Source organism: Hypoxylon fragiforme, assembly GCF_022984875.1.
Source record: "Hypoxylon fragiforme strain CBS 206.31 chromosome Unknown GGS25scaffold_8, whole genome shotgun sequence".
In the NCBI taxonomy this organism is placed as follows: domain Eukaryota; kingdom Fungi; phylum Ascomycota; class Sordariomycetes; order Xylariales; family Hypoxylaceae; genus Hypoxylon; species Hypoxylon fragiforme.
Genome location: NW_026054763.1, coordinates 1621819 through 1648302, shown reverse-complemented (window position 1 = coordinate 1648302; position 26484 = coordinate 1621819). Strand labels below are relative to the sequence as shown.

The window sequence follows — 26484 nt, the reverse complement described above, 5'->3', positions numbered from 1 at the left end:
TATGTATTGTTACCTCTTATGTACTATGTACGTAAATATCCATCTACATTTACGCAAACACTAACTATTATGTATCTACGAACCCAGTTAGTAATGATCCAAACAGCTACCTAAAAGGAATCATTCCAATGAATTCCAGTTGTCTAAACCCTGCTTCTTCTCCACAACCTCCCATCCGTTCCCATTGGCCCGTGTCTAACAATGAAACATGGGATGATGGGATGAGTGGACGGGGAGCCGTTTTGTGTGATTTTAGCGTAAACTAGCGTGCGATGCTTCAATGTTGGGATTCTTGGGAACCCGAGAGATTCCTTTAAAATACCTAGGTACATACGTATATATCTATATATACGACATCTGGACATCTGGAACTAGGTAATCAGGATCGAGATAATACTGAACTGGCTATACCTACATTAGCAGTGATAGGTACACTAATAGGCTGGGTATACATATGTATCCGCCCACCATCTGATCTAAGTTGATAGTTTTGCATGTTTCTATTCCAAGTTCTACGATGTTACGATGAATCTTGGTATGCATATTAAGGATGTATGTGATGTTCTGTTCATACCTAGTAGGTACTAAACAAAATGAGAATACAACCTCCAGTGTTTTCAAAGCACCAACGTAACTATCAAGCAAACATATGTATAATATGGATGTAAGTATCCTATCGTCTAAGTTAGAAACGTAGGGTTTAGCAATAGGAGCAGCGACTCTAAATCGTAAAGGCAGTTTCTACCTAGTACCTACTAGCACATGGCACCGGCCGACATCATGAGGCTACATGTATATGTATGCTTGCAATTGCATTGTAGGATCTAGTTATATGCAGTCTCTCCCTTTTTTCCTTTCAGACCTGAAGACCTACATATGTAGGTAAGATACATGTATAGGTGTAATCTATCTACTAGACATATGCGGGTGTGTATTACATAAGTACAGCTGGAAAAGGAGGTTAGGCACTTTAATATTATTGACTCACATTATGAAGAGATATAGGTAGGTAGGTATGTATTGAATGAGATGCTGAGGATTGTCTGGAACCTCTTTGCCGTATGTTTAATTCCTTACGACCCACCCGAGGAAACCGCCCCTTCTGCTACATACTAGGTTCGATAAGCGTGGGTTATCGTACCAATTGAAATGTAACCTGAAGTCGTTTAAAGAATTTGGTGTGGTGGATTAAAACAAAGGGGGTTGATGCCGAGGTCCAAAGGCAATTCGAACATTCAATGTTGAGTTGAAGTCACATACATAGCAGGTACCTAGAAGGAAATGGCTTCACACCTTCACTTTCAATATTATATATTATACATGTGCCTAACCAAGTACATACTAATAATTCGTTCTCTTACCCCAATTTCATTCCATAATAGGCTATCAAATATTATCACTCAAACTGTCTTGGACAAATCCATCAAAATCTCGAACTTGAGGGGGGTTTTGTGTTACCAGGTGACCCGGGATCGAGGAATCGGCTTCCAACTCCGAGCCCCCCAGGTCGGATATGGACTAGGCCAGATACTAAGTGCTAGGTACTGAGATATTTTTCGAACCAACATGAAGTATACTACATAGTATAACAATGACCCGGTTAGAGAAGGCTTTACTGGTTATGGCTGGGCAGATAATACCAAGAAAGCATTCCAGTGAAGTCGGGGAAGGATGCATCTGTAGTATATTACTAGATCTGGGTGCGTTCATAGACCGACCGGTGAGAGTCAGGCAACAAGGCAGCGTTCAGATGTCGGGCGACGTAAAAGGTTTATATGCAAGGTAGGTATGGATGGGATGCATGTACTGTCGTACTCTATGTAAGTGGTGAGGGTATCGGGTCCCAGCAGCACAACGCCAAGACATGCAGATAGCTGGAGGCCCGATGCTACGTAGACCTCACACATCTGTCTGTCTCCACAAAATGCTATCTCTCAAGGTTCCTTTTAGACTTACTTCTGACAAGTCTTGGCTCTTCGCGAGAGCTGGGTACTATGTATATTAGATCGTGGAGAAAAGCGCATGTTATAAATACAAGTTACTGCGAATCTAGGAAGCTCCAGTGATCGACATGAAGCTTGATTAGATGAGCTGAAACTGTTCCCGTTACCTGTCTAGGATATGGGGCATACAAACTTACAAACTGTCCAAACCAAAATATAACAAAGAAGGTTTTAACTATATCGAGGGAAAAGAAGACATACATACTTGAGCCGTGTCGCAAATCTTTCAAGAACGCGCGTCCAGGTTTAGAAATCGCCCGGTCTCCGTTTTTTCATGCCTGGCATTTAAACTCGAAGATGAATTAGAGTTAAGACGGCCAAAGGCAGCCGATCTTTATGTTACGGCAATCTTTTGTGGTTTGTGCATGTTGGTCTCGTCCCGAGTGTGTCGTCCTTGTACGGAGCAAGTTGCCGATTTACTTAACCTAGATCCCACTCATGCGGCCACGACCCACACGGCCCACGGCTCATGGATTCCATGTTGCCGTGGTAGATGTACGCAGTATCTCGCTCTTTCAAAGGCGATTAGGTATCTTGAAGATACCTAGATCGTTGATCCAGTCGAGATAAGCTTAGGTAGGTGGCTTTACCGACGAACCTATTCGTACTTAGCTAAATAAGTGCATAACTGCCTATATACTATAATATATGTATATCAATGTTTAGGTTAAATTTCTCGTTTCTCGTTTCTCATTTCCTCACTGATACCCGAGGTAGTATAGTGTATGGTTTGTATGCCTACATATAGTGTAGTATAACATGAATTGATTGTAGTGGTTCAAGTTACTATTACTAGGTAACACTTGAGTGGACATCATTCATGTTACCAAGGTACTTGCTACCTAGGGTAGCTATGTACCTAGTACTATGTGGAGAGCACTCCACCTCCATAAGAGTGACGACCTTTCCTAAATTCGATACTGCAGGTGGAGTGTGGATTCCCCACTAGGCCCCATATCACGTTAGTCTCTTCCTGCCGCAACTCTAGCTCGTTGTGTACAGATTAGTAGACGCTGTTCAGCCTTAGCGGCTTTTCACAGTCCATCCAATGGTGCAGAAACAGGCAATTGCTCTCTCTCTCTCTATTCCAACATTGAACGCCATCCATGGATGCCATGCTATGCCTCAACTCCACCCCTCCCCCCCTGCTACATAGTACCAGCATACCTAGGATACATTAGGTAGGTACGGTACATAGTTAGTGCTCCTAAAACAACTTATCTTGCATCACTTTATCTCCTCTCGCCCTACACATGGCATGGCATACATAATTGCATCCCAGGCTGTTACTACGCCGTACGTACACTAAACACAACGCTCAGTAGTGAAAACTCTAACTTGATGTGCATCTGGGCATTTAACGAATCTGCTAAAACAGCGATCGAAATAGAAAGATCTCGATTATCAGCACCGCCAAGAATATGAAGCGTTCCAACATTCAACATCGTGTGGACATAACTAATATAAGGCTATTCATGTTGAGCTACCATGGTAAACAACTCAATTCACCAAATCTCTTCTCTCATCATTGCCGTTATTATCCTTTTCAACCATTCTTGGGGGAGTATATAACACACCTAATGCAGCGCTCATCGTAATACACATATTCTCTCCTATTCCCATATCGTCCTCCTCCACATCCCTTACGGCATCGCCCTTATACTCAAAAGCATATGGATATGGTCAACTACTTAACCTGGACACGAGCCATACGATCTTGACCTCTCTTGTGGTCTCGTGGTCTCATGACCCCTACCGCACCACTGCGAATTCACCGTTGCAATAGAACCCTGCCATACACGAGGATAGAAAGAAACATCAGCCTCATGTGAATCGACGATAAATGTCCCATGTTGGTCGATGTAGGTCTAGGTAGGTATTGCTGGGTAAGGTGGCCTTATCGTAAACCCGCAGGTTGGGTTACATGACATAATACTCCCCTCCGTGAAAAAGCAAAGGAAGAAAAAGGGAAAAGAAAAGGTATTTCTCGAGTTTGAGACATAATGGTTGGCTAACTTTTGAGACAAGAAATGGAACGACTCCCGATTCGTCCTTTCTCCTATACATATGTAGCAGCCACTGTACCTGGACTAGACCGTGGCTCTTCTCTATCTCATCACCATATAGTATACCTACCTACCTCCATACCTAGGTACCTACTATGGATGTGCTAGACCTTCAAGAGTCCTCGGCTTGGCACGCTTATATACCGTTATGCAGGAGAGATGCAACGCAATTTGCGTGTATTACGCATGCATCAATGCTCGCGCAGATGCATCTCGACTGCTCGAGTAAGCAATATGGGGGTTCGATGGTATTTTAATCTATCGAGTTACTCTACCGTACTAGGTAGTCGCATTCGTCAAGAAATGTAGGATTTCCTGGCCTATGAATTATGCGGGGATTATCTTATTCATCACAACGGTAAGTAAATGCCCCCAGCCTCATGCATGGCGCCATGATAGGGCAACATGGTGATTTTAAAACCCGTCTACCTGTTAAAGTCAACTCTGGGGACACACTTGTCTCGTCGGTGGCTTTCTTTGAAACGAAGAACGGGGGTGCTATCGATTCGATTTCCATGAGTCCGCGAACCTACATTGTCTATGTAATGGCGCAGGTTGTTCAGAACAGGTAGTCGGTGTTGTATATTTGTTAAGTACCTAGGTCGGTAGGTACATACTCGACAGACAATTGGAAGAGTATTCCCAACGATTTGGATACATGTATTGACGACTGACCATACCTTAGGTAGGCTACATATTACCCCTGTCGAAACGAACAGGCGATGGTGCCGTAGGAAAAAAGAAAGGGTGGGCTTTTGCAACATGCAAACGCTCCTACATACATCGTAGGTGGTTTTACTGACGCTGTTTTCATTCACCGCTATACTGAGTTAGCCCCCTTAACCCAAACTAAGTGATGCTCGTCAATATTCCAATCCTTAGGGGGCATTTGGCTTGACACCTTTGGATTTTACCACCTTCACACGCAGCGCTCGATGCTTTCTTAGTTTGAAGTAAGTTGTCTGCTTGCTACCTTTTTTTTATAGCAATGCACAGCTTATTACAACTTTACTAGTTGATGTGCAGGGGCAGCAATCAATCAATGAGCTGAGCTTTATGATACTAGAGCATTGAAACTCGCGTACAGATCAGTTATTGCCGACACACAGCCCACCTAGCCTACCTGACCAGGCGACCCCCACGGTGTTTCACTGCCAGATGGTGCACTCTTGAGACTCAAATTGTCTAGAATGCTTCTAGATCGACCTCTTACCCACAATGGGGTTAATTGGAGCCCATTATGAGGGACAAGGCGCCACTTGGCTTATCGCTGGCGAGGGAGCCCCGTTCAACAGAGACCAGTGGTTTCTGCTCACCGAACACCAGCCTTATCCCCTCGAGACCCAACACCGGGCTTTTTAGCGCCCCCCATTAAAACCTCACACGGGCCAGGCTCGCTACCAGCTTTTTACCATCGACTATGTACCGGTTCAAATAATAGGCGCGTTTTTACGTGTAGCAGCAACGCGTGGTACTTAATTTTTTGGTCCTGTTTGTACTCATCCTTCAACGCTCGAGAAACCTTCTTAACGACGACACCGACGGCGATGGGTTTAATAATAACGATATGTTGCTTATTTGTTTTAATATATTTAGGTTAGCGATAGGAGAGCCAGCCAAGTCGTATACAAGCTGTTAATTTATTTAATTCTAAATATAATTAATAAAAGTGGCATAAGTTAATCGCTTGACTTTTAAATGCCTTATTCAAAAAAAGACGCGTACAAGTATCAAAAGTTTAATTGATTTTTCTCTTCGAAGTAGTGTACAAAATGTTCAAAATAAGCTCAGATAAATATATGGAGAGTAGGTCCAAGCTCTTGTATTTTATTCGCCAGCGAGGCTTAAAATATGGGGGGCGCTAAAAAGCCCGGTGTTGGGTCTCGAGGGGATAGTGCTGATTGCCGTGCGTTTCACTTCGGATAACTTCCATGATTCCGATTAACTACATGAATATTACCTGTTTGAACGCCACGTACTAATCTAGGAGAAACCTAACAATTTTTGCCTTGCTTACTTACTATGTTGCTCAAGCCTTAAAACCGGATGTTGAAGAAAGTGAAATATTTTCTTCTTTTTTTAATATCATACAAACCTAAAGGAAACGCCCGGTGCTTCTAGCGTGGGATCGCGGTTTTCAATTATGGCGAGTAGTGAGGGTGCCGTGCACCCCCCTCGCCTCGGGCACATGCCCGGTACCGATCCCCGTCGCGTGCTAACGAATTACTTGTCTTTCAAACATTTCTATTACATACACAACCTAGGTTGGGTAGGTAGGTAGGTGTGTATTGTAGAATACCTAGGCACGCACCTTGGGGTTGGGAGCTGAAATCTTCAAAGAGCAAAAGCAGGCTGGCCAGGAGGCGTCCCGTGCTTTCGCAGCCACCAACATCACACATCTGTACCCCGTCATGGGTCCTTCCTCCTTCCTGGCAGCGCAAGGTGTACACGTGTATGTCATGCCTGTCGCCTGTTGCTGCAGAACGCCTTAACAGCCTGCGACCAGGGACTTGGCGCATGCCCGTGCCGTAAAGGGTTCTGGATGGTGCTCCAGGGAGGTGGGTTATTCTTTTCTCTCATTGCCAATGGGAGTGGCGGTGACCCGCGTGCTTCTGAAATCACATGCTATGATGCGCCGCACTGATATCTGTACCCTGGGTAGGCAGGCAGGCAGGCAGGCAGGCAGGCAATCAATACATATGTATGGCCTCTCTAACCAAGTGAGAATTCTGTTATAACTGCTTATCTAGGGAAGATGTGCGTGTTGTGACAACAGCAACCAGACCCTAGTTCATGTTTACCTAAGTACAGGCTTTTGCTTTTCTTTTCAACCCTCTCGGCCGGCCCGCCCTGAACTTTTTACTGGCTGAAATTTTATGATATTATGATAGGTCATGTATTAATATCAGGATGAAGTGGGATGTTGATTGAAAGGCGGGGGGGGGGGGGGCATCTGGCCAAAATGACCAACGAGTTTGTATGGTTAGAAGGAAGACAACTCGAGGATGGGATTCGTTTTCACACACCCCCCAACCCAACTGACTGACTGCAACCCCACAGCCCCGGGGGCCAAGCCGTCCCGGGGCTCAACGTCGTTGTTGAGGATTCCCCGTGCAACGGCCCCGCCTTTCCCGATTCTTTTATTTAGCACATTTGCGTCTGACATGATAAAGAGTACTTTTTTTTTTCCTTTTCATCCATGCCAGAGTATAAGAGAAGGGAGGATTTTAGGGTCAGAAGGGTGCAGACCACTGCCCTTAAATATCATCTAGATCTAGATCTCTCATCCCTTAGCCAGGTACAAGTAACCTTAGAAGGCACTAGGTAAGCAGGTACACACATGTCTACACTACAATAGTCGGTACATTACATTACATTTATACGAGCCGCTTTCGATTTTTAAATCTCCGACGGTGGAGTAAGTATAGATCTTGACGATCGTCGAGATCTGATCTTCAGAGTTCAAAGATCATTAGGTAACACAAATGTACCTACCTACCCTACCCTACCCTACCCTACCCTACCCTAGATAGGTACAGTACAGTAGACAGATGCTTGCCAAAGAGGCAGACAAGTAAAGCGACAACCCGACGACGGGGGTCAGGAGGGGAGGGAGGGGGTTGGGATGTCTGATTGCCAAGGCGGAACTAACTCCGTCGCGAGATCTCTCCAGTTGGAGAAAATCTCACGATGCTGGGTAGGTATGTGGAATGACGACGTACTATGTAACTAAATGGTGTAGTACCTGACTAAGTGGGGACTGCTACTCGGTAGCTTGGACTCTCTGGTAAGCGCGCCGACGCGAACGTGATAGGATAGATTTGGCTGTCTATAAATAGTAAATATAGGTATATGGCTTCGGCGTATTATAAACTGGTTTACTGATCGTAATATTGTTATAGTGCTCTTGGTTTATAGCGACTAGTGAATACCTAGGCATTGGCAAACTGTGAAAATTGGTGCAACTAGTTAGCAGATTACATGGTAGAGATGTTAGCTGAAGTAATATCGCGCTATAAATGATTTCTGGGCATAGTTGTAGCAAATGGATACTGTAAGTGCCTCCTACTGGCCTCTTTTCTGTGAGCTAGATAAACATAGCCTCTTTATGTTTGAATGTATTTCTTAATTTGAGCATATATTATTCATTTCATGTGTTATGCTTTGATTAGATGGTAGGACTAGGTACTTAGGTAGGTATTGGCACTCGTCGAATCTCGCATGCCTATGCATGTGGATATGAAGATGTGTCCATAGGCTAAGTAAGCTCCTTGGAGGCTGGAGTAGGTAGATAGGTATCAAGGTTTGATCGTAGGTTAGGAAGTTTGTCAACCATAAGAGTTGTTATTGTCATTGTTGGTGATGGATACCTAGGTATACGTATGAATAAGAAAGATGGTTATCAGACTCAGGGTTGGTGTAAGGACTTACATCACATATGTGTTTGCAGCTTTTTGTACAAAAAGGAAGGCGTGTCAATGCCTCAAACGTTTTGGTTTTATTTGGTTGATGAAATGGCTTATGTAGTACCTATAGCACCTACCTAGGGTACCTAAGGGTTTGAGCGAGGAAGTTTATATCGTGTCATTGTGCTATCGTGCCTTCCGCTCAACGTGAAAGTCCAAATAGTCAGGAGTAGTTGCTACCCAGCACATAGTAGCTGTATACGCGGGAAATAAAAATTTCAATTAAATCCATTCTTCATCCCCTCACCTATCCTTTGCCTCCTCAAGCAAAGGTCTCTAAGCGTGACTATTTTTGATGAAATTGAACTGTGAAGTCAAAGAAGATAGGGGAACAAGGACAACACCGGCAAAATGTATGGCGACCATCTTCATGACCTTCCAGGACAAGTAGAGCCTATGGAAGTTTACAAAGACAAGGACAGACCCAGACGCCCATCAACATCACGGCAACCAGGGACCGAAACCAAATCATCGCCTTGCCTACCATTTACGAGACTAGCCTATTACTGGATATCAACCCCCCCAAGACTATGCAAAAGAGTTGCTCGATATCTTTTAGCAGTGATGGCCGCTATCGTATACATCACCTTTTGGTACCCAATCACTGGGCCCTATACAACACCTGCTATTCACAGCACAGCTGGTGCATGGGGCCCTCACCTTCAGCCCCTCCCAAAGTCGCGAGTAGGAGAACTAAGAGATACATTCAGTGGCTATAAGCATCGCGGCAAATCATGCGACATCTCCTCCTTAGATCTTCACGCTCCTGTTGGATCCATATGTGCAGATAAAAACACGATGCTAACCGCCATGTCATCTGGTGGCCGGATTGGAAAAGATGCGCCGTACCTGCCTCGAGGTTGCGATATGCAATGGTTCAACACGAGGGAGGTTTGTGAAATCTTGGGCCGATACTCTCAAGTCATTCTTGTGGGCGATTCAATGCTGAGGCATGTTATTGGGGCGCTCAATATTTTGATTCGAGAGGATTTGGGTTATGGAGGAGTCACTGATTGGAACTTCAATGAAGAGGAAAAGTATGGTGGTAACCGTAGGTTCTCGCTCACATATGATCATTGCTAATCTCAGAGCTACAGACAAAAGTGCTTTTGCAATAACCAATTCGACGTGCACGACTGCTCTGTCCAGGGCATCTTTAGCACAGCGGATGTCATAGAACATGACCCACTAAGCTTGGTGTGCCCCAGGATCATTCCGGAATGGAACACAGATCTGAGGAGTGAGTGCTACGCTTGATATCAGTGATCCGTCATGCTTACACAATATGGTAGTTGAGCAGATAGTGCGGTACCCGGCCCCGGAAGACGAGTATCAACGGCTCCAGAAGGCAATCGATCCAAATCCTTCGCAGCGAAAGGCATTCGTACTCGGCCATGGACTCTGGAATGATTTAGATGTGGGCCAATCCCTTAGCTGGCTGGATGTGGTCCTCGACACGATCGAGGCAAAGACAAAAGCGCGTACGCGGCTGCGGGGCCGTAGCTCTCGAGTCAACTTACCGGTCCTCTTGGTAACGCCAAACGCGGCGGGAGACAAGAAACCGGACCAGTGGATTGTTAGCCAAGGAAATAAGGCCCTTGTTCGGTTCGAGCAAGCGATGGCGGTAGAAGCAGCCAAGAGGCGTATCGATCATCTGGGGACGTGGAACATGAGTATACAGGCAACCCTATACGACGGCGTGCATATGGATATGCGCGGCAATCTGTTGAAAGCTATGATGGTCATAAACTGGTTGAACCTATTGGAGCCTTGAAGGGGGGTGCAGTGCAGCATCGGAGACGTGTGTCTATAACTACGATTTTCCTTAATTAATCGGCAAGGGATAATAGCGCTCCGGACCGGTCGCGTCGCCGTGGGGTTTCGGTGCAGGAAGAGGGGAGGGGAGGTTAAGAGAACACGTGAGATGGTGTCACAATAACCGAACAGGTTCTAGAACGACCAAAGGCAGCGATTGTATCTTTGTATCTGTATGTATGTTCCGGGATGCGGGTACTTTCTGCAATGCAGGAAAGCTAATAGGGCTATGAATTCGCTTACTGCATGGGGATGGGGTTATTGGGAATTGGTCGGTTCTGTGCTTCTTTCTCTCATCATGCAAGGGGTCTTCTCGCCCCAATCGCTCTGATAGGAAGCTACTCCGCCGGCTTGGGTACCGTACAGTTTGTATATTACCCTACCTAGGTATGTATGTACGTAGTGTAGCACTGGGAACAAACAATGCCTGCACATTGGAGGGCGGCGCGTTCAATTCCGATTAGTTCCAGGTATCGCTTGTGAAAAGATTCCTGCAAACGGATGACTGACAGATGAGGAAGTGGTTACGGGGATGTGTAGATTGGGATGGAGATTGGGATGGGATGTTGTCGGGTGGGCCGGGATGTAGTGTAGGTAGATAGGGTAGATTGTCGATGGGTAGGTAACGGGTTCATTCACTCCTGGGTGCATGTGGTAGGGATGCGTGAGACCCGGTAGGGCCGGTACGTACATATATCTCGGACTGATAGGTAACTACATGTAGGTAATACTATGTAGATGCTGGGCTAGGTAGTGTAGAGAGGTACCTACATGTAGGTTGATTGTATCGTGCGGTACAATACATAAGTAACATGTATGTATGTAAGGTATATGCCGCCGTGCATACCCGGGACTGGGATGCGGCAATGTGGGTTTTTTTTTTATTGGGCTGCTGCCCAGGTGGTCTAGATTAATTCCAAGGTTCGTTTATAGATACATATGTGGGTAGGTAGCTAAGGTAGGCCTATATGTATGTATGTATGTATGTATGTACTGGCTGGGGCTGTAACTATGCATTAGGAGCCTCGGTTGTGTTTTTTTTTGTTTGGAAGTGGGGATGGATTGGATGGATGGATGGATGGATGGATTGGGTTGGGGTTTGAGATACATCGATCGATTGTCGTACTGATTTCCGAGTCAAGACGTCCTTGGCTGGGTGCCTAGGTGTACTAGCTTATCGTAGATGGGTGATGGGTATTGGGTAGGTAGGTAGGTAGGTATACGTGGTTGTTGGCAGGCGGATGGCGGATGGCGGACTAGGTACGAAAGGGATGGGATGGGTTTGTTTGTTTGTATTGTTCGAAAACTTTTAGGGCATGTGGTGACTTGGTGATGGTGTTAGTCGAGGTCAGGTGGATGCTTAATGGGGGGTGATGTGATGATGATGGAAAAGGGGAAAGGGGGGGGGGGAATGGGAGGTTGGAGAGGCTGTTGCTTGTGTGGTTCGGTAGCTACCTATCTACCTAGCTATCTATTCTCCCTTTCTCTTTTTTGTCTCTCCTTCACTATCCCTTGTTTTTTTTTTTGGCTTCCTTGATGTGTTTGGGGGGTTAGGGGGGTTGGTGACTGCCGCGGGTGGGTAAAGGTACTTATCCGAGCCAGAGAGCTGGCGCCATCCTAGGATTTACGTGATGCTATCCACATAGTTGGGTTGGGCTGCAAGCTACCCGGCAACCGGGTATCTGGCGGCGTAAGCGGCGTACCTGGTCTGACTTATGAGTATGTTGGTTTGTGTTTTGACGTAGGTAAAAGGGACATATTATTGGGAGTAGGTTATGTGCATCCAGACGCTGACACAAATGGCTCTGGCTGTAGCCTCCGGTCCGGGACTCTTGTGCCGGATTATTTCGAGGTTCGGTGCCTTTAATGGTATTCTAAAGAGTCCATCTCTTAGACAAGTAGGTGGCGTACTATGAATGGCCTTTGGAGCACGAGGCGAGCGTTGGTGAGTTAGGAGCTTGCCACTTTTGAGCTGACGTTAAGCAATCCATTCGAGAGATAATCATAGGTATTTTTCAGCCCTGTTGAGTCCAGAGTGACTGGTATAGATGAGATGCCGTAAGCGGAGGATAGTCTCTAGTCCTTTGCGTCTTTCTCTGCCGTAAAGTTGTAAGGTGACCACTACTCCATTAAAACCCTTTAAACATAGAAAATAAAATACCTGATGAAATAGATAGAAAAAGAAGGGATATAATCGATGCTGTCTATCCATGTAAGAAAGACCTGGAAACGCACGGGCCATTGTTTAGGGGGTTGTTGCTTACCCCTGAATCTACTCTGGTTGAGATTTTTGCATATGTTACTTCTCATGAAGAGATGGGGTTTGTTCTGGAGGATATACGGTATGTCATTGATGGATAGCTTATTTGATACTATACCTAGGTACCTAGGTACGAAACGCTTGAAGGCTTCATACGGAGTCAGAATGTTGAAGCCACATCATAACGCAACCTCAGGCTTTCCAAATTTGGACTTTTCTCTAGCTTATAAAGTCCAAATATCTCTAGGTACTAAGGTATACACTGCTTTCACTCAAGTCTCCCTTTAACGTAGCCAATGATACTGAAAGGCACAACCCCATCACCGGGCTTACTTGCGTTGATGATAGGATACAAGTACGCGGGTGCCGTCCACGCCATCCACAGACCCACCCAGAGGAAGCCAAAACAGCTCTGTACGACTGACGGGAATGCCTTAGTAAGACCTCTTGACCTGACCAAGTCTTCGATAAAAATCCCGAGTGGTTGGATCAGGAAGAAGGGAAGTGCCCCAGAGTCTTGCATTGAAATCCCTAGGTTGACTACTATTTAGCCCGGACTCTTTTGATACGGCAGCAAGCACATGAGTAGGTAGGTGCGTACCTGAGGAAACGTCTATGACGACGTGCCAGAGGCCGGATATGAGGAATATCATGCAGGGGCGGATGTACCGAGCTGGCCTACCACCTCTCCGAAGCCGGCAAACGTCGTGTATCACGTAGTTCGCCATAGCGTCAAGCCGATGGCTGTTGATTTGGTGCCAGAATATGCTGTAAAGCGGCCAGGGGTTAGAAGATTATTCGGGCATAAGGGGTAAGCCTGTGTGGTGCATACCTCCAAAAGTACCGCAGGCTGGATATCCTCGAGATGGGCCCATTGAAGGGCGGCCAGTCTAGCGGGGAGCTTAGACGCGCCGCTACACAGACGAATGCCGCGATCGAGTAGACTCCGCGCTGGAAGGATACGAGGCCAGCGCCAAGCCCTACGGCAGCGAAGAATCTCATTACGAGTTCCCGCAGCGTCACTTCCCGGATCCTGGAGAATAGGCCGATTTTATCAAGCGAATAGAACTCTTCAGCCATGTAATCGTCATTCTGCGAGGAGTTCATAGCATCGAGGATCAGGTAGCAGACGATGATTGTCAATCCTGTGTCCAGCAGGAAACGCCGACGAGAATGCAGCTTCGCGTCTAATGTGGGCACGTTCCGGACCTGGTACGGGGTGTTGATGAAGCGCCATGAGAAGAAGACTGATACGCCGAACATCAAACGAGCTTTAGCACCTGGTGGTGGATAAGAGGGTTGTGCTGCTCTTGGCTGCGGCTCTGCACTACCACCGCTAACCCGCGATGCCCCCCTGACTAGTAGGCCATTTTTCGCAGGCCCCTGAGCGTCGAAGCTCCAGCGGTTGAGCAGCACGACGTCTACGTAGTGCAGGAGCGAAGAGGTCGTGTACCCGCCCACAGCTGACGCCCAAGAGCTTCGGGCGAAGTAATCAGGGCAGCGCGAGACGCAATGCCATGTTAAGCAGGTTAAGACGGGCAGACACGCTATGCGTAGGAACGAGGAGGGGGGTGTAAATCCGGCGGTGATGACGATTAGTAGGAATACGCTGGTGAGGTCGAATAAGGGGTGGTAATCCATCTCGTGTACCTAGGTACTGGGTAGGTAGTGTGATTGAAGCGAGGGAATTGGATGAAATCAAGAGCACGTGGAAAGGTGCATAATCAGATGTTTGCGAGGAGTACGTAGGTAGGTAACGTGGACCAAGTGATAGAAACCACGGGCCTGCGGAAGAAGTGGTTGGAAAGTGCTGCCTGTTGCTGCCTAAGCACGCGGGCTAGATACCTAGTAGACTAGCTTGACAGGGAGGAAGGCCAAAAAGGGGGTAGGGTGTTAAGGGGTTGTTGGTTGGTGATATCTTCACGATATGGTTTGTGCAGCCAACAAAACTTCGAGGGTATTTGGTAACAGTCGCATGAGGTTTGTTGGTGCTTAAGCGTTAGGTTAATCTTTGAGATTAATATGGTTTTCTACTCTAAGCCTTGTTGAGTATGCCTTCTAGACTAGGTACCTAGTATGCAGTTCTAGGTAGTGCCGCATATAGCGCTCTTGAAGGGATGTTTACACGTTGCTTGGTAGGCTGGTAAAGAGATACATCAAGGAAATACTACAAGTTGATAGAAAAAGGGGGGGGGGCCGTGGTACCTGTGAATACATTTCCAGGTTATCAGTTGGCAAGTCGTCAAATCTCACATTCGCGTAAACAAGGTAAAACTTCTATAAACAAATATCTACACTCTTATGTGCACCAGCCTTGTCGCCACTAAGTAGCGTAACGTACCTAGTAAATCCCACACCGAGTAGCTTAAGTAAAATGGTGTCTTCACGGTGGAAGAGAAAAGAAAAAAACCGCCAACGCCTTGTATGCTTAGTCCCCTTATTCCACATCATCCACCTTTACCCTCTTCGATTCAGGGTCTTCGGCGTCGAATAGAGGGCGCTTTGTTTGCGTGTAATCTTTCTCTTCTACGTCCCCAGGAGGAGATATACCTGGGGTCTCTGGGATAATTTCATCGTCGTCAATTGCGCTTGCCTCCCCATCCTCTGATACTTGTATGAATGAATTGAGTACTTTTAGAGCTGGGATATCTATTGTTCGAGAAGGTGGGTTGTTCTCGTACATGCTCTGGATCAGTCCAGAGTCCTCAGGTTCTTCGGCCTGCGTTTCCGGCGTAGGCCCCTGGTCCGGCTGGTCTTCTTGGAACAGGTCTTCAGTGTCTCTCTGGTCATCTAAGTCCATAGGCTCAACATCTTCATCTGTGACCACTTGAGCCTTCGATATTTCGTTTACTTCGTCTACTTCATCTACTTCGTTTACTTGCTCTGGCCTTTGATCATCATTCCGCTTTGCCGACTCCTCCTGGGGTGTTTCTTCCGGGTCGGGTTGGTCAATATCGGACTCATCGACATCAGATTCTGGCGATTGTTCCACTACAGGCTCGGGCTCTCCTATTTTAATAAGGACTAGATCCTTTGAATTTGAATCCAAGAACACTTCATCAGACATCGTGTTGTATCCTTGGGCATGATTCTTCAAATTGTCCGGAATGTGCCTAGACTTGGGCCCAGGCACATCGAGACCGACACGAACGATATACCCGGACTTTTCGATCGTGTGGTTTGCACACGAAGACATCATCGACTGCCTGTACTCGTCTACGTCGTAATGCTCTTCGAAGTCTGCAAAAACGAAGTCGGTCGATACTTCTCCGCCTCCCTTTTGGCGCATTCTTCGATACACTAGAGTCTTCAGTCGGCGCAGGACTTCCCGGCAGATAGCGTAGGCGACGTGTCCCGTAGCCCAGGTCTCCTCGACGTCCGGGGTATGAAAGGGTCGGAATTTACTAGGGCAGAATCCAATGCTACCCTCTCTCAGAACCTGTGCTAGTCGGGCCTCCACGAACTTTTTCCGAGCGTCGCGGCCTTCGCGGGATGGGTCGACGATGGTATACTCGGTAACTACGCGGTCAGTGTACTCTCCCGAGTCTGTTCTTGCGCCCTTGGACGGCCGCAGGTGTAGTATGATGGTCACCCAATTGCTGTTCACGCCCGTGCTGCTGTTCATGCTCGTGGGGACGGGCCACAACACGAACTCGCGCTCGCGGATGTTCCCAAAGAACTGGTGTACTAATAGGGTCGAGGTGTCACATCTTGTGCTCCGAATGTGGTCGAAGCCTTCCTCGAAAAGTACGGTATCGTCTAAAAACAGCCCACAGCTTTGCTCGGCGCCCCTGGTCACCCACGGCGTTGAGACGATGCTGGGGTCGGCCATGTGTCGGTGCTGCCAAAACAAGGCCGTGAAAATGCTGATGTCGCTGATAGGGCGGTCCCTGCATATCTGCATGCGATACATCGCACTGGCATCCTCCTTGATTGCCCTGATAGTTTTGGTTGTCTCAGCGCTAAGGGTCGATCCCCAGCCATAATCGAGGAAATCGTTTCGAACGAGCCGAGCGGCGGATGTAGGAACCCCAGAAGGCATCTTTGATGGGATGGCTTGCGTTATTAACTTCGACTGTTTATAGATTATACCTATTCAACTTTCCAACTTCCTAGTTACCAACGTTTAGGTAAGTTGAGTGTCGTGTTGATTCAGTGTTGTAGTAAATTTTATGATCTCTACCAGGTGGGACAGGATCTTATGTATGAAATGGATATATATAAACAGTCTCGATACAACTTCTTAGTTTGTTCGGTATCTTGTTTCATGTTCCATGATACAGTCATCGTAGCTTTGATTTAATGGAGTGAAAGCCACGATGTATGACCAGTATCGTTGTACATACTGCTTGAGTCTCACTTCGTAATTAGAAGTTGAGGGATACTTTTTCAGTCGAGCCATGTTGCCTTTGAAAGCTTTGTGAAGTAGCGAGCAGAGTGACGGATGCGGCAACAAAGAGGGCTATCAATAAGGGCCAACTAGGGACGTGAAGCAAAGAGCAGAATTCATAAATCCCATTGAAAGCTTACACAATGAGATTCTGCAGTGACAATGCGATTGTCATATGTATCATGAACCCCTTTCTTTGGCAGGCCTCCCATTTTTTATTTTTGTAGCTGCTGTCCGCGCCTCATGGCATACTCACCTATGCAACAACTACTTTAACCCCCCTATTTTTATCTACGACTAAGACATATTTTCTGATGGCGATGTGATTATTATATTTGACAGTTAAACTAAACATGTTCTCTATATGTACTCCTTCTTTGTTTTAACCCCGAGGCCAGCAATGACCTTGCTACGAGGGCATTTAGCCGGAATCACTTTTGGCGTGTACCTACTATATACGTCTTCTATGAATGTGGACACATTTACAGACATTATTACATAGATTAAAGCCGCAATGTTACTGCGCTACACTTATACTTCATTCTAGATACTATGCTTGCCCTGACTTCTATAATTGCCTCTCGTGCTTTGTCTGGCTAGTAGAAAATCATTCATCGGTCGAAGTGTACGCCCATAGCACCGAAATACCCTCACATACACATACAGTAAGTACCTTAGTAGTCTTGTATTAGACATGCCTTTTCATCGCCCCCGGTTATTCCGCTACTGCTGGCAGACGATTTTGGCATCCTTGATCGTTGTATATTCGCCATTTGCGCTTACCTACGCGCTGAACCCCGATACCTGTTCTTCAGATCCCTACCTATCCCTACTGGATTTTCGAACTCGATTATCAACCTGTCCGCTTCCCATTGATGAGGATTCAGCGATTGACACCGGGTCTTGGGCACCCTGGAAGCGTCGTCCATACTGCATAGAGCCATACCTCGACGGGCCCGGGCCTTCGTTTTGCGTGTACACGTTCGAGCCCTTCCGCGGAGACCAAGGGATCAGCATAGTCACCACGCCAGCGCTGGCGGCGAGTGTAGTGGATGTCCTGGACGATGCAATTGTGCCACCTAAGCTCAAAGACCACTCGGTCGAAGCTAGCCAGAACAGTCCGCCATACACCATCGGCTATATTCCCAACAAGGGGAAGGGACTGATCGCGCAGCGGCAGATCCGCAAGTGGGAGGTCGTTTTCGTGGACTACCCTTCGCTGCTCGTGCACCTGGACGTTTTCGACGTCGTAGATGCCGAGGCCCGGCAAGACCTTCTCGAGCGAGCTTTGCACCAGCTACCGGAACACCAGCGGGATGTGGCGTTGGCTTTAGCGCGGAGCACGGGGGGCGAGCCGATCGAAGATATCATGAGAACGAACATTTTTGGTGTTGAGATGGGCAGTGATATACAGCACCTAGGGTTGCTGCCAATTGGCTCGGTTAGTTGACTCTTGGGGCTGTTTGTTTGTTTAAGGGGCATTGTGACTGATACAAAGGTTCTTAGAGGATAAATCATGATTGCACACCAAAGTAAGCAACGACCAAGTACCGACCAGAACAAAGGCTGATAAATATGTAGCGTCTTTTGGCGATACTCGGAACGAACACTGGCAGTAGAAGTATTAGCGTTACGAGACATTGAAGCTGGAGAAGAGATCACGCAAAGTTGTAAGCCCCCCCTTCCCCCCTTTTTTTCATCGAGCTCCCATTCGAGAAGTTAACACACCATAGACGTCCCCCTCGGGCTCCCCTACAAAGAACGCACCGAAGGTCTCAAGAGTTGGGAGTTCACGTGCAGCTGCTCCTTATGCACTGCCCCGAAATCCCGACGCGCCAGATCAGACCAGCACCGAGACCGACTGCAACTCATCTACCACCAGCTGAACGAGGGCGCGACGGGGAAGGCAGACCTCTCGGTAAGTACTGTGGGGAAGCTAACGAGGGAGATGGAAGCGCTGGTGCGGGAAGAGCAGCTCGAGGTGCAGCTGCTCGTGTACTACGGCGCGGTCGCGAGGGCGTACTTGCGCGTGGGCGATGTAGCGGCGGCAAGGAGATACGTTGATAGAAATGAGGAGCTGTGGGCGCGGTATGCGGGTGACGAGCAGGATTACTTTGCGGGGATGGAGCAGCTGCGGCATGAGTTGGAGGAGCGGGAGAGGGCGGCGTTGAAGAGTGGAAATGGAAATGTTTGATCACATTGTAATTCGCACGTCAACCTTAGACCAAACGAGTCCAGTGATCGACGATGAATTCGATTCTATAATTCTGATTCATAAACGACAGGTGTCTTACCTACCTACCTAAGGTATAGATGCAATAACTCACCCACACGAGATATCCCACAATATCCACATATACCACAAATTCCCAAGCATACAACTTTCCAACTTTCCCATCTCTATTTGACTCGCATCGCCCATAAATCTATTATAGCTAGGTAGAGTTTGAACTCGACTCAAGCGATGTAAATGCCCCAGATGTGATGTGTGATCCACAACTTCATAATTCATAAGATAAAAGAAATTGTCGCCACGAAACCCCTAAATTTGCCTCCTCATGACTCTGATAAAAAAAAAAAAAAAAAAAAAAAACCTCCATATGCAAGACTGGAGCGAGCAACGAACCGAATCCGAACCGAACCGTACAAGGGAAGAAAAGAAAAATGACAAGTCAGACCTGAGAACCTCCCTGCCGAGCCCAATCTACCTAGGTATCTAACCCATGCCCCTTATAATTTGGTACAGTCAATAAAGGAGACAGTCTATACAACCCCCTGATTTCATCCGGACATCATTGAATCCGCAGTTCCTCAACCCACTCCGCTCCACCATTCGTGTCATGGAGTTTTGTACGGGTTCTGGGATTTTCCTTTCTTCTTTTTTTTTTGCGACGACGACCACTCCGCAAGGTCGCCATTCGTAGGGAGCACCAGACCCCGTCGCATATGACTCGAGGAGAGTCCAACGACTAAAGCAATTCTCATCCCTTACCTACCCAAGTAAGTAAGCACCAACTCAGGCACGCACCCCCTCAATAATCCGGCCTCATCTCAAAGCTGCCCACCGAGAAAATCTCAAACTGCACCCTCTCGGGCTTAACGCCGCTCCTGCGCAAGTGGCTCGCCGCCTGCAGCATGAACTTCTCCGGCCCGCAAATGTAGTACTCGGCCGAGCTGTGTGCCAAGTACAGATCCTCGGCCGTCAGCGACAGGAAGTCATTGTCGAACGACGAGGTGTACGACAGCACATCGCTGTCGGAGAGGCGGGACTTGAAGAACTTGGTGCGCATGTTCGGGTGGTTGCGGGCCATCTTCTCGACGTGTGCCTGGAAGGGCGCGTCGTGCCGCGAGGCCTGGATCCAGGAGACGGGCCGCGTGATGCGCCGCTCGACAACGGTGTTGAGCATCGAGAGCAGAGGGGCGACGCACACGCCGGCGGAGATCAGGACCAGGGGCATCGAGTTGTTGTCCATGTCGGTGTTGAGCGAGAAGGAGCCGGCCGGGTGCGTCAGCTCGATGGTGTCGCCCTCGTGGAACTCGTCGATCAGCGAGTTCGACACGACGCCCACCTTGTACGGCTGGATGCTGCCGATGCTGCTGTCGGAGGCGCTGCTCGCCGCGGAGGACACGGTCATGGCGTCGTCGCCCCGCCCGTAGTCCGGGTTCGTCCCCTGGTCCCGCTTCACCGTGATCCGGTAGTGCGCGTGGCTCGGCGCGTCGCTGAGCGAGTACTGCCGCAGCTGCACGAACTTCATCCCGGGCACCGTGATCCGCAGCGTGATGTACTGGCCGGGGAGGAAGGTCGGCAGCGGCTTGCCGTCGACGGGCTTCAGCGTGAAGGAGACGATGTTGCCGCCGACGGTCTCGTTCGTTTTGCGGTAGATCATGAACTTGCGCCAGCCCTTCCAGGCCTCGAAGGCGCGGTACAGGTGCGCCTCGCGGCCCGTCAGCATCTTCGCCATCACCCAGTAGGCCTTCGTCCAGGCCATCTTCACGTCGGGGGTCATGGCGGGGCCGAGCACGGCGGAGAAGGCGCGCAGCAGGTACTTGCCGACGATCTCGTAGTGGTCGGGCTGGATGTTCAGGGAGGCGTGCTTCTGGGCGACGCGCTCGAGCTTGGGGACCAGCTCGCTGATGTTGACGATGTTGGAGGCGAAGGCGAGGATCAGCTGGGTCAGGGCGTGCGGCTGCTTGCCCGTGTGCATGTTCACGGTGTTGAAGTAGTTGTGGAGCTCGGGGTGGTCGCGTAACATCGTCTTGTAGAAAACCGTCGCTATGTGCTCGCCGTGCTGCTGCAGGGCTGGGATCGTGTCTTTGACCAATCTGGTCTCTTGGTAATTGAGCATGTTGACTGGTCCGATCGTCGGGTCCATGTAGCTCTTTTTTTTATTTTCTTTTTTATTTCCCTTTCTCTTCTTTTACTCTCGATCTCGACGATCGTCGATTGATACTAACTTGGTTAAGGTTACCTAGATGGGCGGAGGTATGGTACGATATAGGAGATCCGTGTATATGATCGCTTTGATGGGAGAGATTGTCAATGATGGACTGAGCAACTTTAAGATAAGTAATAAAGAAGCCCAAAAAAGGTCTATTCGCCTAATAGCGTTCTTATCGAAGGAGGACTTGTTGATCTAACTATAGGTAGGTAAATATCTAGGTAGTATAAAGATAATTACCCGGACTCTTCAAAGTTCACACACAAAAGATGGCATTCGTTCGAAATTAAATTGTTACCCTGTTTGTTTAACTCATCGGATGGCGAAAACGAACAAAAAAAGACAAAAAAGATCACAAGTGTTCCCAACACTTTTTTTTATGCTCTATTATGTTATGTACCTACTTACCGCCTTGTGCTCGTGATGCATTATGTTCTAGTTTCCGGTTGTGGAGTTTTTCTCGTCTTCATCGCAGGCTTGGACTGAGGATCTCCATTTTCTATTACAGGGAGTAGCATGATGGATACTTGTGACTTGAAACCCGGGGAATACCGGGCCTGTGTTAGAACGCGAGTTGTGGTACTGTACGATAGTAGGGCAAACGATACTACGAACGATAGTACATGATATCTACATGATAACTACACGATACTACAGAGTAGCTTGAGCCGAGATGGCACGATATGACGGCATTTACATGTGTGGCTTGCAAGGTCTCAGGCCAAATCTCGACATCGAACGATTACCAGTTTTCTAGAATTGTTTTAAATAGCTCCGACGTGCCGAAGCACCATACGCAGTCACACACCTTTATACCCAAAGTAACTAAAACCGGGGTCGATGCCATGTGGCTTTTGGGGGGGGGGAATCTAAGATGGCTAGCCAGGGGAGGGGGATCAATGCATGTGCCATGTTCATGTAGCTCATGTCGGTTCATGATCTTCTATTGGTGATGGTTCTTGATAGCTGAATGGATGAAAGTTTTAGAATATGCATTTACTATATAATTCTAACCAGCTTAGAAAATGCCACCGGAGCTAGTAAAAAAAAAAAAAAAAAAAAAAAAAAAGTGATAAGGAGAAGAAAAAAAGACTCAAAAAAGGGAAGAAGACACAAAAGTGAATGCCGTTTACGGCCGGGGATGTTCGTAACGAGCTGGTAAGGAGCTGGGTTGGGTTTAAACGAGATCCGAACGCTTTGATTCGTGACAACGTTTCAAACTTGGTACTTGGTCTGCAGCTAGACTGTCTAGACACCCTAACCTAGAGTGTTCTAGCCTTGCCCTACCAGGTATCTTCTACCAGGTACCAGGTATGAATTCGGTCCACCTTCCCGCCAGCCTTTGTTTCCGCCATGGATGATAGATGATGGCTGATGGCAGTTGGCTGTGATGACTTGGTAATTTGTAAGACTGACACATAGTTATTAGGCCGCTAAGCCCTTTGAAAGTCCCTTGAGGTGTCATCGTTGTATTATTGCGTGTAAATATTTCCCGACGATGTGGGGTTCATGGAATTCATACTATGTAAAATACTAAGTAACTAAGATGATTGTCAGTAGGTCGGTAGTTACTGTATGCAGATGATAAGGGTCCTCCCTCCCTCCCTTATTATTGCGTCTATGTATGTAGTGTAGATCCTCCCAAGTCCGGATCCGATCCATACCCTTGAGCCCTATCATTAGTGTAGTTCTAAACTAAGCGAGACCCAAGTTTACCAAGATTCAGCTGTCACTAACTACACTAGTCGTCCATCACAATAGAGATATGTAAATGCACATACACAAAATGATAAACCTCCACGCTCTTCCAAGGTTGCCAAGGGTCTATTGGATTCTCGGCTATAGAAATTCTACCATAGTAGCTATGCCTAGGCTTGTATGTATCACACCATGTCGTCCAGTCTTCAGCACAGACTGGGAAATATTACGAGCAAATCTCCGATCAAAGCAAGCCTCTTTTATCGGAGAATATTCCGTCCTACTCTGAGTCTGACTTATTCATTCCGCTATGCATTCCGCCGTGTGCCCCTCTCTCGAATCCCAACCTCTTTGTGTTCTAGTTGTGCAAGAAGCAAGATATGGGTTGTTTTGATGTCAATCTTTCTTTGATCGGGTTAACTCATAGTCAGTGATAGTGTCATGCTAGTCTGGGCGATTGGCATGATAGGTAAAAAAAAAAAAAAAACATGTGAGAGAATATCCCCAATAGGTATTTTACCTAGGTATCTACAAACCATCCCTAGTATATGACGAGAATCGAAATGGTATAGTACTGTATCATAGTATGTCCGATGTCGAGCGTGGGTGGTGTGACCTAAACGTTAGCCCATCCCCCCTCCTCCCTCCTCCCCCCCAAATCTGCCGAGTCCAACTCCGAGCCCGTCCCTAATTGACCCCCCCTATACCCCAAAGAACCATCTTCCGAGGTCTGTCCAGCCACCGCTGCCATCCATCAGCTGCGCCGCCGGGCTCACAAACGTGTCCGCCGGCTTCGTGGACACGCCGAAGAAGCCGTACTCGACCACCCAGCTCTGGGCATCGAGCCACTTCGACACCTCCTTCGTGAACAGATCCACCTGCGCCCTGTCGCGGTTGACGCTCGCGATCTCGCCACCGATCATCGGTAACTTGTACGTGTCGTGCTGCCGCTTGAAGAAGGCCTTGGCGTTCTCGACCTCGGCGGCCGACGCGCTGTTCTGCAGCGTGTAGAAGTGCGCGTTGACGTAGTCGGGCTTCTCGCTGCTGCCCAGCTTGCCCATGAAGGCCTGCAGCCACTGGATGCCGTCGGGGTCGCTCGCGCACGCCGGGCTCGCCAGCTTCACGCCGTACTGCCTGCGCAGGGGAAGCATCTGCGCCTTCCACTTCGCCGCCGCGTCGCCCGGGTCGATCCCCTGCCGCTCCGGCTCGTTGAAGAAGTGCACGATGGCATTACCCTTCTGCGCTGCCGCTTCTGCTACCAGGCTGCTCCACGCGTCGCCCTGCAGGTGCGCCGGCCCCCACACCGTGGGGCGGAAGGGGATGGTCTTGGGCACCTCGGCCGGCCGCTTCGTGTTCCAGTTGAAGACCGACTTGATGGCCTTCGACCCGGCCAGCTGGCCCGCGGACTTGAGGATGCCCGGGATGCTGGCTTTCTCGTTCGAGAGGACTGGGTCCCAGAGTACCACGCGCTTGCCGCTGGCGCCGAGGAGCTTGGGCACGCCGATTTCGATGTCGATGGGTGCGGCTAGGGTAGGGCTCGCGAAGAAGACGCAGGCGGCTAGGCAGGCTAGTTGCCTGATGCTCTGAGCTACCATCATGGTGGTGGGTCGTAAGGTAGGTAGGCAGGTAGGTATAGAAAGGAGAGACCGGTGATGGAGAGACAAGCTACCTGGTGAGGATAGACAGAGCGAGGCGTAGGCAAGTACGAAACTACAAGATCTATTTCATGATCAAGACGTGAGGAATCCTCTGCTACTTATCCTCTTCCCCAGCTCTGCAATCCACACCGTACGGCTGGGGGCCATGTGCAGGGAAAGAATTTACGTGCTACCTACCTTTCATCCGTACAAACACAGTAGATTAACTAGATCCGTGAATAGGATCAAGAAAGACCCCACCCCCAAGAGATGAGATGTACGGTGTTAATAGCTGGATTGCTTCATGCAAACCTAGCATGTCCAGCTCTAAAAATATACTGATCTATACCCCAAGCTAGAGCAGATCAGCACGCACGCAGAGGCGTGGCTGCGGCACGACGTCAGCCAAATGTGGAAAATATCTCTTCTGAAACCATCTTACTCGATCTGCTATATTCGTACCTGCATATTCAGTGGCCTCAATTGGATAGGCGTCTTATGGAATGGATTGCTTACGCTTTTCCTATGAGAGCAGGTACTAAAGTATTGCTGATGTTAGGTAACTACCAGGCACTTCGAACGTGATTGAGCGATTCGAAGCGTACGAGAGCAGAAAGATTATATCAGCAGCATCTTCACACCAAAAGAGCTGACCCGGATCCTGCTCCTTCGCGTCCAAAAATCTCCATTGCCTAATGATCCAATTGCGAACGGCGCCCTAGACCGCAAAGCTTTGCCGAATTAAGATTTGATCATGATATCGACACAGGGATCTGGGAGATCCTGCCTCGCAGCGAGCTGCTGGTATCAGACATCGCGGCTTCGGCCAACACCCTTGGCGAGGCTCCTACGGGAGCAAGACGCTAGGCACCAGAGCGGCACGGATTTTGACGGGCTATACTAGGGCAAAATCAAGCGAGCAGTATAAGTTGCGGAATCATAGGCGGGAATCGTCTACCTTGAGCAGGATCAAATTAGATGTATAGGGCAAATGACGCTATTTCCATCGTTGTGCCAAGGTAGTGGCGACGGCATGGTGCTGGAAATGATACGAGGTGCAATCATAGATCCTGGGGTTTGCACGCGGCACGGCTCCACGGATTTGTTCGCTGTCAGGTGAAGTCCACGGGGAGATTGGCGGCCGTCCTTCCCTAGGTTAGATGACTTCAGTGTAGTACCAGGTAGGGGGTTTAATAACTGCTCTTTACTCTCTAGCTTGGTGGTATGAATTAAAGGTCTAGGAGTGTCTCTTCAAGGTCTTATTAACCATTTTATCTCCCAACAAGCAAGGACAGTGTAGATCTAAGTAAATTGAGAAAAGTCGAGGGTATTTCATCACAGTTCCCCTAGCTCGTCACAGACTACTCATGTAGGCGATGGACAGATATAGAAGATGTTGCCTTGCGTGTACTGATGGCCTAGACCTGAACGGAATAATGACAATAAGTTGCCTACCTAGGTACCTAGGTACCTAAGCATTCAATCCTTCGGTGACATTCTATGTCTTGATATTATCTATTTTCATGTAACTAAAGCGGGCAAGTTAGACTCAACTGTAGAACTCGGAATAGCTTCATATTGCAAACAAGCCTTCGGTAGTTGACAAGACGCTTCAATTCTGCTTAGTACCAAGAACCTCAACACATCGACCTTCTACCGAACAGGTAAGAAAACGATACGTTCTGAAAATCTAAGACATGCCATTGCCTA

General features: G+C 48.1%; 7 protein-coding genes across 7 annotated transcripts; 2 read left to right on the top strand and 5 right to left on the bottom strand.

Moving 5' to 3' along the window:
• Positions 1–4037: 4037 nt before the first annotated feature.
• Positions 4038–5022, bottom strand: GGS25DRAFT_503768 (uncharacterized protein). The gene is made up of 2 exons (XM_049262089.1): positions 4508–5022; positions 4038–4427 (listed from the first exon to the last, which is right to left on the bottom strand). Exons 1-2 carry the CDS (start codon positions 4831–4833, stop codon positions 4397–4399), a joined length of 357 nt encoding a protein of 118 aa, XP_049113917.1. The 5' UTR covers positions 4834–5022; the 3' UTR covers positions 4038–4396.
• Positions 5023–9099: 4077 nt separating this feature from the next.
• On the top strand, positions 9100–10309 carry GGS25DRAFT_524639 (uncharacterized protein; the record flags this gene model as incomplete). The annotated part of the gene is made up of 3 exons (XM_049264646.1): positions 9100–9572; positions 9633–9775; positions 9828–10309. The coding sequence occupies 3 exons, from the start codon at positions 9100–9102 to the stop codon at positions 10307–10309; spliced, it is 1098 nt and encodes a 365-aa protein (XP_049113916.1).
• Positions 10310–12878: 2569 nt separating this feature from the next.
• On the bottom strand, positions 12879–14251 carry GGS25DRAFT_524638 (membrane bound O-acyl transferase family-domain-containing protein; the record flags this gene model as incomplete). Its single annotated transcript, XM_049264645.1, has 3 exons — positions 12879–13141; positions 13212–13378; positions 13443–14251. 3 exons carry the CDS (start codon positions 14249–14251, stop codon positions 12879–12881), a joined length of 1239 nt encoding a protein of 412 aa, XP_049113915.1.
• A 629-nt stretch (positions 14252–14880) lies between these two features.
• GGS25DRAFT_503749 (uncharacterized protein) lies at positions 14881–17257 on the bottom strand. The gene has a single exon (XM_049262088.1). It carries the CDS (start codon positions 16650–16652, stop codon positions 15048–15050), a length of 1605 nt encoding a protein of 534 aa, XP_049113914.1. The 5' UTR covers positions 16653–17257; the 3' UTR covers positions 14881–15047.
• Positions 17258–17694: 437 nt separating this feature from the next.
• Positions 17695–19258, top strand: GGS25DRAFT_533968 (SET domain-containing protein; the record flags this gene model as incomplete). The annotated part of the gene is made up of 4 exons (XM_049265730.1): positions 17695–18441; positions 18507–18532; positions 18582–18670; positions 18734–19258. The coding sequence occupies 4 exons, from the start codon at positions 17695–17697 to the stop codon at positions 19192–19194; spliced, it is 1323 nt and encodes a 440-aa protein (XP_049113913.1). The 3' UTR covers positions 19195–19258.
• Positions 19259–20032: 774 nt separating this feature from the next.
• On the bottom strand, positions 20033–21346 carry GGS25DRAFT_524635 (globin-like protein; the record flags this gene model as incomplete). The annotated part of the gene is made up of 1 exon (XM_049264644.1): positions 20033–21346. One exon carries the CDS (start codon positions 21344–21346, stop codon positions 20033–20035), a length of 1314 nt encoding a protein of 437 aa, XP_049113912.1.
• Positions 21347–23693: 2347 nt separating this feature from the next.
• Positions 23694–25431, bottom strand: GGS25DRAFT_416338 (glycoside hydrolase family 128 protein). The gene has a single exon (XM_049258528.1). The coding sequence runs from the start codon at positions 24733–24735 to the stop codon at positions 23839–23841; it is 897 nt and encodes a 298-aa protein (XP_049113911.1). The 5' UTR covers positions 24736–25431; the 3' UTR covers positions 23694–23838.
• Positions 25432–26484: the final 1053 nt, after the last annotated feature.

Coding starts and splice junctions, on each gene's coding strand:
- GGS25DRAFT_503768 (XM_049262089.1), bottom strand. CDS start 4,833: ATGTTGCAAAAGCCCACCCTTTCTTTTTTCCTACGGCACCATCGCCTG. Junction 4,428..4,507: donor AAGTGTGTCCCCAGAGTTGA/CTTTAACAGGTA, acceptor GCATTTACTTAC/CGTTGTGATGAATAAGATAA.
- GGS25DRAFT_503749 (XM_049262088.1), bottom strand. CDS start 16,652: ATGCCTTCTGGGGTTCCTACATCCGCCGCTCGGCTCGTTCGAAACGAT.
- GGS25DRAFT_416338 (XM_049258528.1), bottom strand. CDS start 24,735: ATGATGGTAGCTCAGAGCATCAGGCAACTAGCCTGCCTAGCCGCCTGC.